Source organism: Mustela putorius, unplaced genomic scaffold (assembly GCF_011764305.1).
Source record: "Mustela putorius furo isolate JIRA1106 unplaced genomic scaffold, ASM1176430v1.1 tig00000196_pilon_pilon_pilon, whole genome shotgun sequence".
In the NCBI taxonomy this organism is placed as follows: Eukaryota; Metazoa; Chordata; class Mammalia; order Carnivora; family Mustelidae; genus Mustela; species Mustela putorius.
The window spans coordinates 8,302,512-8,314,634 of record NW_025421310.1 but is presented as its reverse complement, the minus strand read 5'-3'; the positions used below and the strand labels follow the sequence as shown (position 1 = coordinate 8,314,634).

Genomic DNA, 12,123 nt, shown 5'->3' with positions numbered 1-12,123 from the left:
ACTTCACCTCTGTCATCTGCTTCATCCATTCCCACCTACCTGGATCAAAGACCACTGTCTTCTTTCTCTTCACATCCCAAGGGTCCTTCTTTTGCTCCAAAAAGGAGACCAAATCAGGCTTTGACACAGTGAGACCTGTTTAACAGAGAAATCGAATATACTTATTGCTGGAGAGTCTTTCAATCCACACTGCATCAGCAGAGAAGAGAGAACATTGCAGAATTCTAAAAGATGATTTACCAAACACTGTTAACCAGCAGCCCCTGTAGAACATTAAGGACTTTCAAAGAGTCACATCCTAACTTGTGCTTCCTAGTACTGCCAATACAATAATAAGGAGTGAAAATTGGAGTTTAAATGCAGGCGGTACCATTTTATGCCACATTAGGCATTCAACAGCCACTCATCTATAGAAATGTTGTTACCTGAAGGAAGGGGAGGCTAAGGTCAGGAGGATTTTTGTCTACACCTACCAATCCTTACTTGTGTTCCTTAGTGCAGTGATCTGATCTCCAGTTATGCAAAGAGGAATAATTCAAGAGACAGTCTTCAAAGGAGAATGAAACCCTGAGTGTAGTCTGGGAAAACTGGAAGGAGTCATTCTCACCCAAGAAGAGCAGGTGTCCGTAGTTCTCCAACATCACATCCCTGTACAGTTGCCGCTGAGTGTGGGTCAGGCGTCCCCACTCCTCCTTGGAGAATTCTATGGCCACATCCCTGAAGGTCAGCTGTCCCTGTAATAAATACCACAGTCACCAAGAGGCCATTGACAGAGTTCACAATGGTCCCTAAGTTGAAAGAGGAGTTAATGTCACCAGCTAGACCCCAACACCTGACCATCACTGCTTATCTCACTGTACCCACCAAACTTTATTCCACATTTGAGTTAACCTCTTCTTTTCCCCTTACCCTTTACTTTAGCCAAAACACCCCATGGAGAGAGGCTCCTGTGGTGAAAACAGAAACCACGCAATAGAAGGTTAAGGACTAAGGGCGCCTGGGTGGCTCAGTGGGTTAAGCCTCTGCCTTCGGCTCTGGTCCTGATCTCAGGGTCCTGGGATTCAGCCCCACATCGGGCTCTCTGCTCAGCGGGAAGCCTGCTTCCCCCTCTCCCTCAGCCTCCCTCTCTGCTTGCTTGTGATCTCTCTCTGTCAAATAAATAAATAAAATCTTTAAAAAAAAAAAAGGTGGTAGAGCAGAAAACCTCACAGTGATTAACTCAAGAACCATTTTCATTCACATGAGACTTACATGTGCTCACATGATGCTGCCTCTGTCTTTTATTCCCAGTATCAACACAAACACAGAGAATGATACAGATAAAACAGCTATTATTGGGGCACCTGTGTGGCTCAGAGGGTTGGGCCTCTGTCTTCGTCTCAGGTCATGATCTCAGGGTCCTCGGATTGAGCCCCACATTGTGAACTCTGTCAGCAGAGAGCCTGCTTCCCTCTCTCTGACTGCCTCTCTGCCTGCTTGTGATCTCTCTCCCTCTCTGTCAAATAAATAAATCCCAAAAATCTTTCATGGGGAGTCTGCTTCTCTCTCTGACCTTCTCCTCATTCATGCTCTCTCTCACTGTCTCTTACTCAAGTAAATAAATAAAATCTTAAAAAAAAAAAAAATCTATTGTTTACATGGGTAGTATGATGAGGGATACAAGCAGAAAAACATTTACTTTTAACTCACAAAGCTGACCCACAGGCTTCCTAGTTCTGCTAAAAATAAAAAATATACTAATTGCTATGTTCTTTTTTTTTAAAGATTTTATTTTTTATTTGAGAGAACGAGAGAGAGAGAACATGAGAAAAAGGAGGGTCAGAGGGAGAAGCAGACTCCCTGCCAACCAGGGAGCCTGATGCAGGACTCAATCCCGGAACTCCAGGATCATGACCTGAGCCCAAGGCAGAGGCTTAACCCACTGAGCCACCCATGCACCCCTGCTTGCTACATTCTTAAAGGGTCTCTTGACTCCCTGTACATCTCACCAATATTAATATCGAATTGAACAATAACATCGGAGAAATCTTACAAAAGTAGTTTTACACCTACAAATATGAACAAACACTTGTGATCTAATACTCTGTGCACCTACCCTCCCCCCTTGAACACTGCGCACATAACCACCAGCTTCATGGGGCTGACCTGCAGCTCCTTCTACCCACAGGTCCTGTCCCTATGCTACTGCAATAAACCTACTCTCTGGTACCATAGAGTATCTCCAGAATTCTCTCTTGACCCCCGTGCTTGAAGATCCCACTACACAGTATTTCATCAAACGCTTTGGTTTCAATCATCATCTGTGACCTACTTCAGGATTTTAAGATCCTCAAACATGTTAATTATGTGATTCTTGTTTTCTTCTTTTGAAAATACAAAGGAGGAAATAGAGTGCCTGGGTGGTACAATGGGTTAGCATCTTACTCTTGACTTTGGAACTCAGGTCATGGTCATGGTCTCAGGGTTCTGGGATCTACTCAGCAGAGTCAGCTGGAAAGTCTCTTCCTTCCCCTCTGCCTCTACCCTGGATCAACCTCCCTCTTTCTCTCACACACACCATCTCTCTCACTCTAAAATAAACATAAACAATATCTTTTTTTTTTTGAAGAGTATGTCTATGACATGAGTGTGGAATCAAGTAAAAACTCATAAGAGGGAGGTCTGACTGAGTCAGATCCTCTACTCCCAGAAGTCCGTGCTACCAACTACAGCAAGGTGGGAGCCTTCACCTGCCCGGTGCAAACTCATGTGACGTGGCTTGTGAGCAAATGGTCAAGAAAGGATTCTTAAGGCATTATTGGTTAAAAACAAAAACAGCAACAACAAAAAAAACCTGTTTTTATTAAGCCTCAGGGACAGGACCCATTGGCAGAAAGAGCTACACTGTGATTTTGAGAAGGCATTGATTATATGCTTTTCATTTAAGGGGATAAGAGATAAAAGAAATTTTGAAGGGATTTTCATATATTGAATAAAACCTACAGGATCCTGGAGGTCTGACTATTGTCCACCTGAGGTAGCTTTTGCCTCTAGCAAAGCATTACACAAAGGCACCTGTGAATTCCTTGAAGAAAGCCACACTTTGCTTGTCTCTAATGTTTATCAGTGTGTGGCACGTTGTAAGGACATTTCATTTTCCTCTACATTTATTTAGCTTTGTTCTCCTATCAGACACTACAAGCAAAGAGAAACTAAGGAATTTCCAACTGAAACATGCTGGTTTCTGCACATCACTCAGAAAATCCATCAAAGAACCTCATGAATTTAAGAAGGAACATATGAGTATTACTGGGGGGCTGTCTGGCATAAAGCCTCAAGCCATTTAAAGAACTTAACATCAGCTGTGATGAAACAAGTTGGTATGAGTGCCTAAGGTACACTGAAGGACCTGTGACTATTAGTGTTGAGTAAGGGACTGGCCGGGCTGGGTGGGGATGGATAGGTAATGGGCTAAGTGACCAGGCTCACCAAAAATCCCAGGAATGAGGAGGCAGAAGGAAACCAGAGATAAGGGAACAGAACCAGAACACCTTGTTTGTTTTAAACATCAGAGATGAGATATTCAAAGGAAAAGTAATCATGGTGTTACTGGGGGTGACATCAAGAAGATTGAGGTGCCCTGGTCACTTTTCTATAAAAGAACCACCATAAAAGTGCTCTGTGGCAACCCACTCCAGAATCCTCTCACTCTAGAAGGCTCTCTTTCTGTTCTCCCCTTCACTTGATACACTATCCCTTCACCATTTTGTGTCCAAGATTCTTTCTTCTGCTCCAGACAGACAAGAACCCTGCAAAGGTGTGTTCTTTGTTGAGGCCACTTTTAGGCAAACAGGCTTGAGCACTGGAATGGGAAAAGGCCCGGTGACTACCTGCCTGAACAGGGACAGGCCCATCAGGCGACCCACCCCCAAACAGCCATAGGCCCTAAATAACCAATGGGCTACTTAGAGCCAGGTCCCAGTCCCCAAAAAGGGAATATTCCATCTGTCTCCATACCTCCTCATCTTCCCCCTGTAAAAACAGGTCCCACCCACCACCTCCTGGCAGACAGCCTCTCTCCTAGTTTTTGCCCCGTGCTCCCTTGCTGTGTATCCAGTGAACTTCTAGCTCCTTTGTTCTGCCTCAGGTGTGTTCTCTTGCTTCCCCTAGCCTGGCCCACACATGATCATCACCCGACATTTAAGAGCCCCCATCTACTCAAGAGACACCCCATGTAGGTACCACATTCTTGTATTCCCTTAAGAAGCAAATCAGGGGGCGCCTGGGTGGCTCAGTGGGTTAAGCCGCTGCCTTCGGCTCAGGTCATGATCTCAGGGTCTTGGGATCAAGTCCCGCATCGGGCTCTCTGCTCAGAGGGAGCCTGCTTCCTCCACTCTGTCTGCCTCTCTGTCTACTTGTGATTTCTCTCTGTCAAATGGATAAATAAAATCTTAAAAAAAAAAAAAAAAAAAAAAAAGAAGCAAATCAGAATGTCAATGAAATTATGGGAATACACTGGATTTATGCACACTTTGATCACATATACTTTCCCTGTCCTGGAATATATAGTATATTTTACTTTTTTAAGATTTTATTTATTTATTTCACAGAGAGAGATCACAAGTAGGCAGAGAGGCAGGCAGAGAGAGAGAGAGGAGGAAGCAGGCTCCCTGCTGAGCAGAGAGCCCGATGCAGGACTCGATCCCAGGACCCTGAGATCATGACCTGAGCTGAAGGCAGAGGCTTAACCCACTGAGCCACCCAGGCGCCCCTATAGTATATTTTAGATACAGTATGTTTTCCACATGCTAAAGGGTATGGACCTCACCCCTACCCTTTTTTTTCCAGAGAATGTCCCACATTATTCTGGGTCTCATATCCACTGCTTATCTGCATTTTTTTACTCCTAGTCTGTACAGAGCTGTAATGCTTCCAGATGGGACCTAAATAAGACCACTTTCCTCCACCGATATCCCAGGACCAGACCCCATCAGCAACAGGAATCCTTAACTTAACACCTTCCCCGTGGATCTGTCACCAAGGGATTATTTTCAATACTGGCAGACAACAGCTTTTGTTTTCTTTTAGTTATTTATTTGACAGAGATAAAGACACAACAAGAGAGGGAACATTAGTAGGGGACATGAGAGAGGGAGAAGCAGGCTCCCTGCCCAGTGGAGAGCTTGGCGTAGGGCCTGATCCCAGGACCCTGGGATCATGACCTGAGCTGAAGGAAGATGCTTAATGTTTGAGCCACCCAGGCACCCCTCAAAGTGACAACTGTTGATGGCCTACTGGAAGCCAGGTTGGAGAGAAGGGTTAGAAGGCTCTCGGTTATAGGTGAGAAGCATTTTTAAAGACCTAATTTTGAGTATCATTTCTGGAAAGTTTCAAAAGTTAGGTGTAAACATAAAGCAGAAACATCAGAACTAGAAAAGTCAGTATTTGCAATTTCTAAGTGTGAGGAATTTCAGGAGAAAAAGATGACTGGGCCTCTAAACTCAGACGCAAGCCTTACCTGAGAACTGGCCATTTCTTTTTTCACTTGGTCCTTTGGCGTTCTTCCTCAGAACAGATTCTAGGAGAAATCACAGCAGCGTCAGGAGACAATGCCTTTTTAAAGTCACTGAAGAGCCTCCTCACCTCTAAACCACTCGCCTCCAGGTAGGACTTTGAAATGCAGAAAAGGTCCAATTTCCTAGCCTTTTGTATCAAGAGCTATTCAGAAATAATGACTATCTCCTTGGAAACTAATCTTTGAGTTTTTCCTTCTCTGCTTTCAGGGGGCCTCCCAACCACAGACACACACACAACTTGTGGGAGAGCAGAAAGAAAGAAGTGTGCTGCATGGACCTGATGCTTCTAGAATCACTGGGCGGAGGCCATGTTACCTCTGCTGGAGCCAAAGCCTGCGCTCAGCTGTCTTCTATTCAGGGGAAGTCCTCCTGCTATTGGTGGACTCACCTAGAATCGCCTGGAGTGTTTCACTAAAACAACACTGTTTTTTCCACCCTCACTAACTGAGGGAATCTGGGTGGGACGCTCTGAGTATGATCATTTTTTAAACTCCACACAGTGTCCTACTGGGAAGCGTTGGGGGAGGTGATCAGGCAAAGCACAGTGGCCAAGTCCATGATTGTTACTGCTATTTAATCTGTGCCTTGTCCACTGGTGAGTTTCTGGAGACTGACACTTTATCCCTCTTTCTAAAGAACCGAGGGAGACACCCTCACAAATGGAGCTTTCCCTTAACAAATGCAAATCTGTTTTACCAAAGGCAACTTCTGCAGGGTTTCAGAGCTTTTCCTTTGTTTCGTTAAAATAAGCCTTAGGCCAAAGAGACCTATTTTGTGGTGATAAAATGCTCCCCTTGGTTAGCAAAGCTTATTTTCATAAGTCACTGCCAAATCATTTTCCAAACTGAATGTACTCTTTAAATTCCCATTGGTGTAGAATGTTGTGGTTTGGAGTCACTGGCCAAGGAAGAATTCTTGAGATATCTTTGGTGCAAAAAGGTGGTTTTATTAAAGTATGGAGACAGGACTCATGGGCAGATAGAGCTGCACTGCGGTTGCAACAGGTGACTGATTATATACTTTTAAGCTGGAAAGGGAGTAAGGACAGCATACGCCTGCAAAGTATTTGGGGAACATCCAAATGTTGTTCCAGGATGTTGAAAGGGCTAGCTATTTTTAGGAAATATTCATTTGTTACTGTTCAGTAAACCCTCAGTCATTAGATACTTCAGAGGTATACCAGTGGGCCATATGTTTGGGGGATAATTGCTAACATGTATCTTAGGAGGTAGAAATAAAGGAAGTTTCCAAAGGAATTTTCTTATGTTAATATAGACTCACAGGATCTTGGGAGGCCGGGATAATGTTATTCTAAGATTGTCTTTTGTCCTTAGCAAAAGGGCAAAAGTTGAGTTGAGCTCTGAGAGGAAGGTCACTGTACCTGTTTCAAGGACTTTTCAGTGGCCTGCTGGCAGTAAGGAAATCAATGTTTTTTCCTTTGCCTTTGTTTCCCACAGTAGTAAATGGGAATTCTAATTCCTCAATATTTTCACTTAAGTTTAGCTATCCTAGAAAATGTTCAGCGGTTTCTCACTGTAAATATGAAGTTATCTCACTCTGGTTTCCCTGGTAACTGAAACTGAAACCATTAGCCTGCTTCCTCCCGCCTCTCTCTCTGCCTGCCTCTCTGCCTACCTGTGATCTCTGTCTGTCAAATAAATAAATAAAATCTTTTAAAAAAATTTTTTTTAAAAAAGCATCAAGCTGAACAAAATCAAAATGCTGCCTTAAAACATCTGGGAGGCATTTTTTAAAAAATATATTATCTTTTTTTAAAAAGATTATTTATTTATTTGACAGAGATTACAAGTAGGCAGAGAGACAGGCAGAGAGAGGGGGGGAAGCAAGCTCCCCCCTGAGCAGAGAGCCTGATGCGGGGCTCGATGCCAGGACCCTGAGATCAGGACCTAAGCCCAAGGCAGAGGCTTAACCCACTGAGCCACCCAGGGGCCCCTGGGAGTCATGATATTAAACTAAGTAACTTTTTTTCTTGTTTGGAAACCTCCCCTCCTCCCTTCTTAGACTTTTTTTTTTTTTTTTTAAGGAATCTGGTAGCACACTGAAAACCTGATCGACAAGGCTGGCGGCACAGACACAATTCTTGTCAAAACCAGGTAGATCCTGTTGAAGGAGGAACGTGAGCTTTTTATCTCAGGGAGTCAAAGAGTAAATCTTGAGGACAAAGGGGAGTGAATAAAGTGGTAGAGTTTTATTAAGCAAGGATAATGAAAACTCTCCAGAGTGAGACTGGCAACCCTCATGAGGTTGCCAATGTGGGCCTCCATCGACAGTCTTTTATTCAGAACTGACCCGGGAGCTAGTGGCCTTAACATTCTTGAGAAGCCTCAGTTTGACTAAGGGCTGGTGATAACATCTTTAATGGCTTACTTCTTCTTTGGGGTCTGGTTTTTTCATTGGTCACAGTTTTTTCATTGGTCACAGTGTGACTGCCATAAAAAGACCCCAACCCAAATGCCCAGGGCAGAGTGGTCTGGTTTGTTTCCTTATCCCTGGTTTCCTTGTGCATGAGCATTTCTGGGATTTCTGTGAGCCTGATCATGGAGCCCCTCCCGATCACTCCCTACCCAGCCCCACCTGTCCCTTTCTCAATGAGGCCCTTCAGATATAAATCAGTAGGGATGATTGCCAAAATGTTACTTGGTGGAGGGTGGGGGCTAGAGATAAAGAACTTTCCAAAGGAATTTTTATCTGTAGAGCAGACTTAAAGATCCTGGGAGTCGGGCTAAGACTGCCTTCTGCCCTTAGCAGAGTGTTAACATCCAGGCAGTTGAATTCCTAGGGGAATGTAACTCTGCCTGCCTCAAAGACTTGCCAACGGGCTGTAAATACAAAAGAAATTTATAATTTTTCTTCTGTCTTTGTTTCCCACATCACTGCATTTCCCTACAAAACCCCCTGACCCTTCCTTTTGGTTTGGGAAGCCTGGCCCTCTGCGCCCTCCTTTGCCTCACAAAGCAGCAAAGGTACTGTTTCTCTTTATCCCAAACTGCCTTTGACTTCTGTTTTGGCTTTAAAGCATGGAGGTCATTTTTTTGCCAACAGAATAAATGTATAGGAGAGGAAAACATTTTTTTTTCATCTGTTCTCAATTCTTTGTGCTTTTTTTTTTTTTAAGATTTTATTGATTTATTTATTTGAGAAAGAAAATAAGTGAAAAAGAGAACATAATCAGGGGAAGTGGTAGAGAGAAAGGGAGAAGCAGGCTCCCCACTGAGCAGGGAGCCTGATGCAGGGCTCGATCCCAGGACCCTGAGATCATGACCTGAGCCGAAGGCAGAGGCTTAACCCACTGAGCCACCCAGGTGGCCCACAATTCTTTGTCCTTCTAATAGTTAAGCAAACACAAGACAGGTTCACAAGAGGAAAAAAAAAATTTCTTTTTTTTTTTTTTAATATTTTATTTATTTATTTGACAGACAGAGACCACAAGTAAGCAGAGAGGCAGGCAGAGAGAGAGGAAGAAGCAGGCTCCCCGCAGAGAGGAGAGCCCCATTCGGGGCTCGATCCCAGGATCCTGGGATCATGACCTGAGCCGAAGGCAGAGGCTTTAACCCACTGAGCCACCCAGGCACCCGAGAAAAAAAAATTCTTAACATGGGAACCTCAGAGATATTGAATAAGGAACAGGTGGGGCTACGTGACCAGGCTCTAAGAAATTTCAGATGTGGAGAAATTCCGAACTGTAAAAAAGAGCAAAACAAATAAATAAAGAAACAAAAACAGAGATAAGGGAATAAAACCAGACCATCTCATTTGTCTTAAATGTCAGAGATGAGATACTCAAAAGAGAAGTAATCACCGTGCTATCAGTGGTGACATCAAGAAGATTTAAGTTCCCTGGTCAGTTGTTTTTGTTTGTTTTTTTTTTAACATTTTATTTATTTATCTGACAGAGATCACAAGTAGGCAGAGAGGCAGGCAGAGAGAAGGGGAAGCAGGCTCCCTGCTACGCAGAGAGCCCAATGCGGGGCTCAATCCCAGAACCCTGGTATCATGACCTGAGCTGAAGGCAGAGGCTTTAACCCACTGAGCCACCCAGGTGCCCTAGGCAGGCAGCTCTTTATGCAATGTTCATCCCCGGGGTGCGGGGGGGGGGGAATGGGGGAGTGGCTGGGTAACTCAGATCCTTTAGGGATCTGCCTTCGGCTTGGGTCATGATCTCAGGGTCCTGGGATCAAAACCCACATCGGGCTCTCTGCTCAGCAGGGAGTCTGTTTCTCCCTCTTCCTCTGCCCCTAACCCCACTCATGTTCTCTCTCTCGAATAAATAAATATTTTTAAAAAGCTCATCTCTGGTATTCGCTCTCTTCCTGGGAGAGGTACCTCATCTAATTTATTCTCAGTACATCTATCAGCCTCCAAAAAGAAGGCAATCCTTCCATCTGCAGCAACAGAAGCATCCTAGAGGACATTTTGCTAAGTTCAATAAACCACACGCAGAAAAAAAGACACTGTATGAAATCAGAGATGCATAATCTTAAAAAAAAAAAGGCAAAGTTACTAAAGATTAGCATGTTTGTTCCCAGGGGCTGAGGATGGCAGAGAATGATCAGATGTTGGTCAAAAGCTAAAAAAGCTCACTATGCAGGATGCAGAAACACTGAATGTTGAACGTACTGACTGAAGTTAGTAGGAGTGTATTATACATTTCAGATTTTCTAGAAGAGGCCATCTTAAGTGTTCTCACCTTTCACACACACACCGCCACACAGATCTTAACTATGTCAGCCGAAGGATATCTTTATTCCACTGACTGTGGAAATTATGTTGTAACCAGGACCCGAGGGTATAAGGACACCTGGCTGCACGGGTCCCAGACCTATTCTGCCTCTCACGCTGACAAAATCCAAAGGCAAGAAAGACGACTTTGGCCGCCTCAATTGTAGCCTCAGACTTTCCAGCTGGGTTCCTTCTGTCTCCTGGCTCAGGAGGAAGACCCTGAGGGCAAAGCATCCCCTGAGGGGAACTGAAACGACCCCTCAAGCAACTGGGACTGCCCTGAGCCAGGGAGACCCCACCCTCCATTGACCTCCAGAGAAGGACAGATTTAACCCTGGCTGCCTGCCTGCCGCTACTCCCTTGCTTTCACCCCATTTTCCTTCTGTAAACCTGGTTTTCAGCACTTTGGAGAGAGTCCTTGGGACATTCCTGGGCTGTCTTGTGGGTGTGGGTCTCCCCGAACTAACTTCCTCTCTAGTCTCCCCACCATGGGTCTTTCTGCCTTGGATTCTGTCGACAAGGAGTAGCCAAACCTGGTCCGTCTGGGACCCCAGGAGCCTCACACCCATGCGCCCCTCCCTGTGCCCTGGCCAACAGCGGACAGATGAGTGGGAGCAAAAGGAGAAAGGAATCTACTTCAGGGAGGCCGCGACAGCAAAGGCCACGGAGTGACGTCTCAAAGATGGTCTCCGAATCACTGACCACGCTTCCAGGTCTGAATAAAGAAAATAAAGGACAAAGCGAGGCAGAACATGCAGGCGGGTGGTAGAGGTCAGGTCCAGCACTGTATTGGCGTGGGGCATGTGGGGTCTTGCCGGCTCAGGGCAGGCCCTGCTGTTGAGGGTGTAGTTTCCTTCCCCTTCCTGGGATGCTGTGCTGCTGGGCCTTCTGCCTGAGCTAAAAGCTAAGCTAGCGAGAAGACCCGAGTCACTCACAGATACAGACTAAGGCTGAAATGGAGAGAACTGAAGACACTACTGGGTCCTCTTTCCATTTCACAATATAAATGTATTTACTTTTTAAAACTTGAGGGGGTGCCCGGAGGGCTCAGTCCTTAAGCAGCTGCCTTCATCTCAGGTCATGATCCCACCTGGGATCGAGTCCCGCATCAGGCTCCCTGCTCCATGGAAGCCTGCTTCTCCCTCTCCCACTCCCCTGCTTGTGTTTCCTCTCTTGCTATGTTTCTCTCTGTCAAATAAATCAAATCTTAAAAAACAAACAAACAAACAAACAAAACTTTGAGTGACTACTAGATCAGAAAACAAGCTACTAAATGGGTTGGCTCTTGAAGCTGTCACGGAACAAGAAAGCCCTGTCCCCTTTCTGGGGAGTAAGAATTCCTGTTCCCTACAAGGTTGTTCTACCTGCACGAAGAATCAGATTGACATGAGACAGATTAACAGAAGAGAATAAAACTGAATAGCACACATATGGGGAATCCACAAACCCATACAAATTCCAAAGTCAGGCAGGCAAAATGAGGTATATACGTCATCCTGAACCAAGAAAAAGTAGGAGCAGGAGTGTGGGATTTCAAGGTGAAGAAATGCAATTGACAGGGTACTAAGGAGAGGAAATTCTGGACAGTTGTCCCCACCCCTCACCAGAATGTGCCACTCTGGTGGTTGTATTATTTTTGAGCTGAAAGCACTTGAGATCCTATAGTCTCAAGAGAAATGTTTGTCCCTCACTTCATCACATCGAAGAATCTAAATTAAAGGTATTTTCCAGAACAAAGGTTACTAACAAATAAATTTTCTCGGAGTGACTCATCTCGATGATCTGGCAAATGTCCACCAAACACCCGCTTGTCCTATTGCCCCGTGAA

At 44.8% G+C, this 12,123-nt stretch overlaps 1 protein-coding gene across 4 annotated transcripts in view; it reads right to left on the bottom strand.

The window, feature by feature from the left end:
- The window catches only part of LOC106003440 (putative protein ZNF720), an 83,848-nt gene that overhangs the window by 31,997 nt on the left and 39,728 nt on the right, over positions 1-12,123 (bottom strand). For 2 of the 4 annotated variants that reach the window (XM_045077449.1, XM_045077448.1), the window contains exons 4-6: positions 5,498-5,557; positions 608-734; positions 40-135 (exon numbers count right to left, since the gene is read on the bottom strand). In XM_045077449.1, coding sequence (XP_044933384.1) covers positions 114-135; positions 608-734; positions 5,498-5,557 — 209 coding nt within the window. In that variant the 3' untranslated portion in view covers positions 40-113. Of the gene's footprint in view, positions 1-39; positions 136-607; positions 735-5,497; positions 5,558-12,123 lie in introns of those variants that run through there. The other 2 variants (XM_045077450.1, XM_045077452.1) reach the window with 2 other exon arrangements.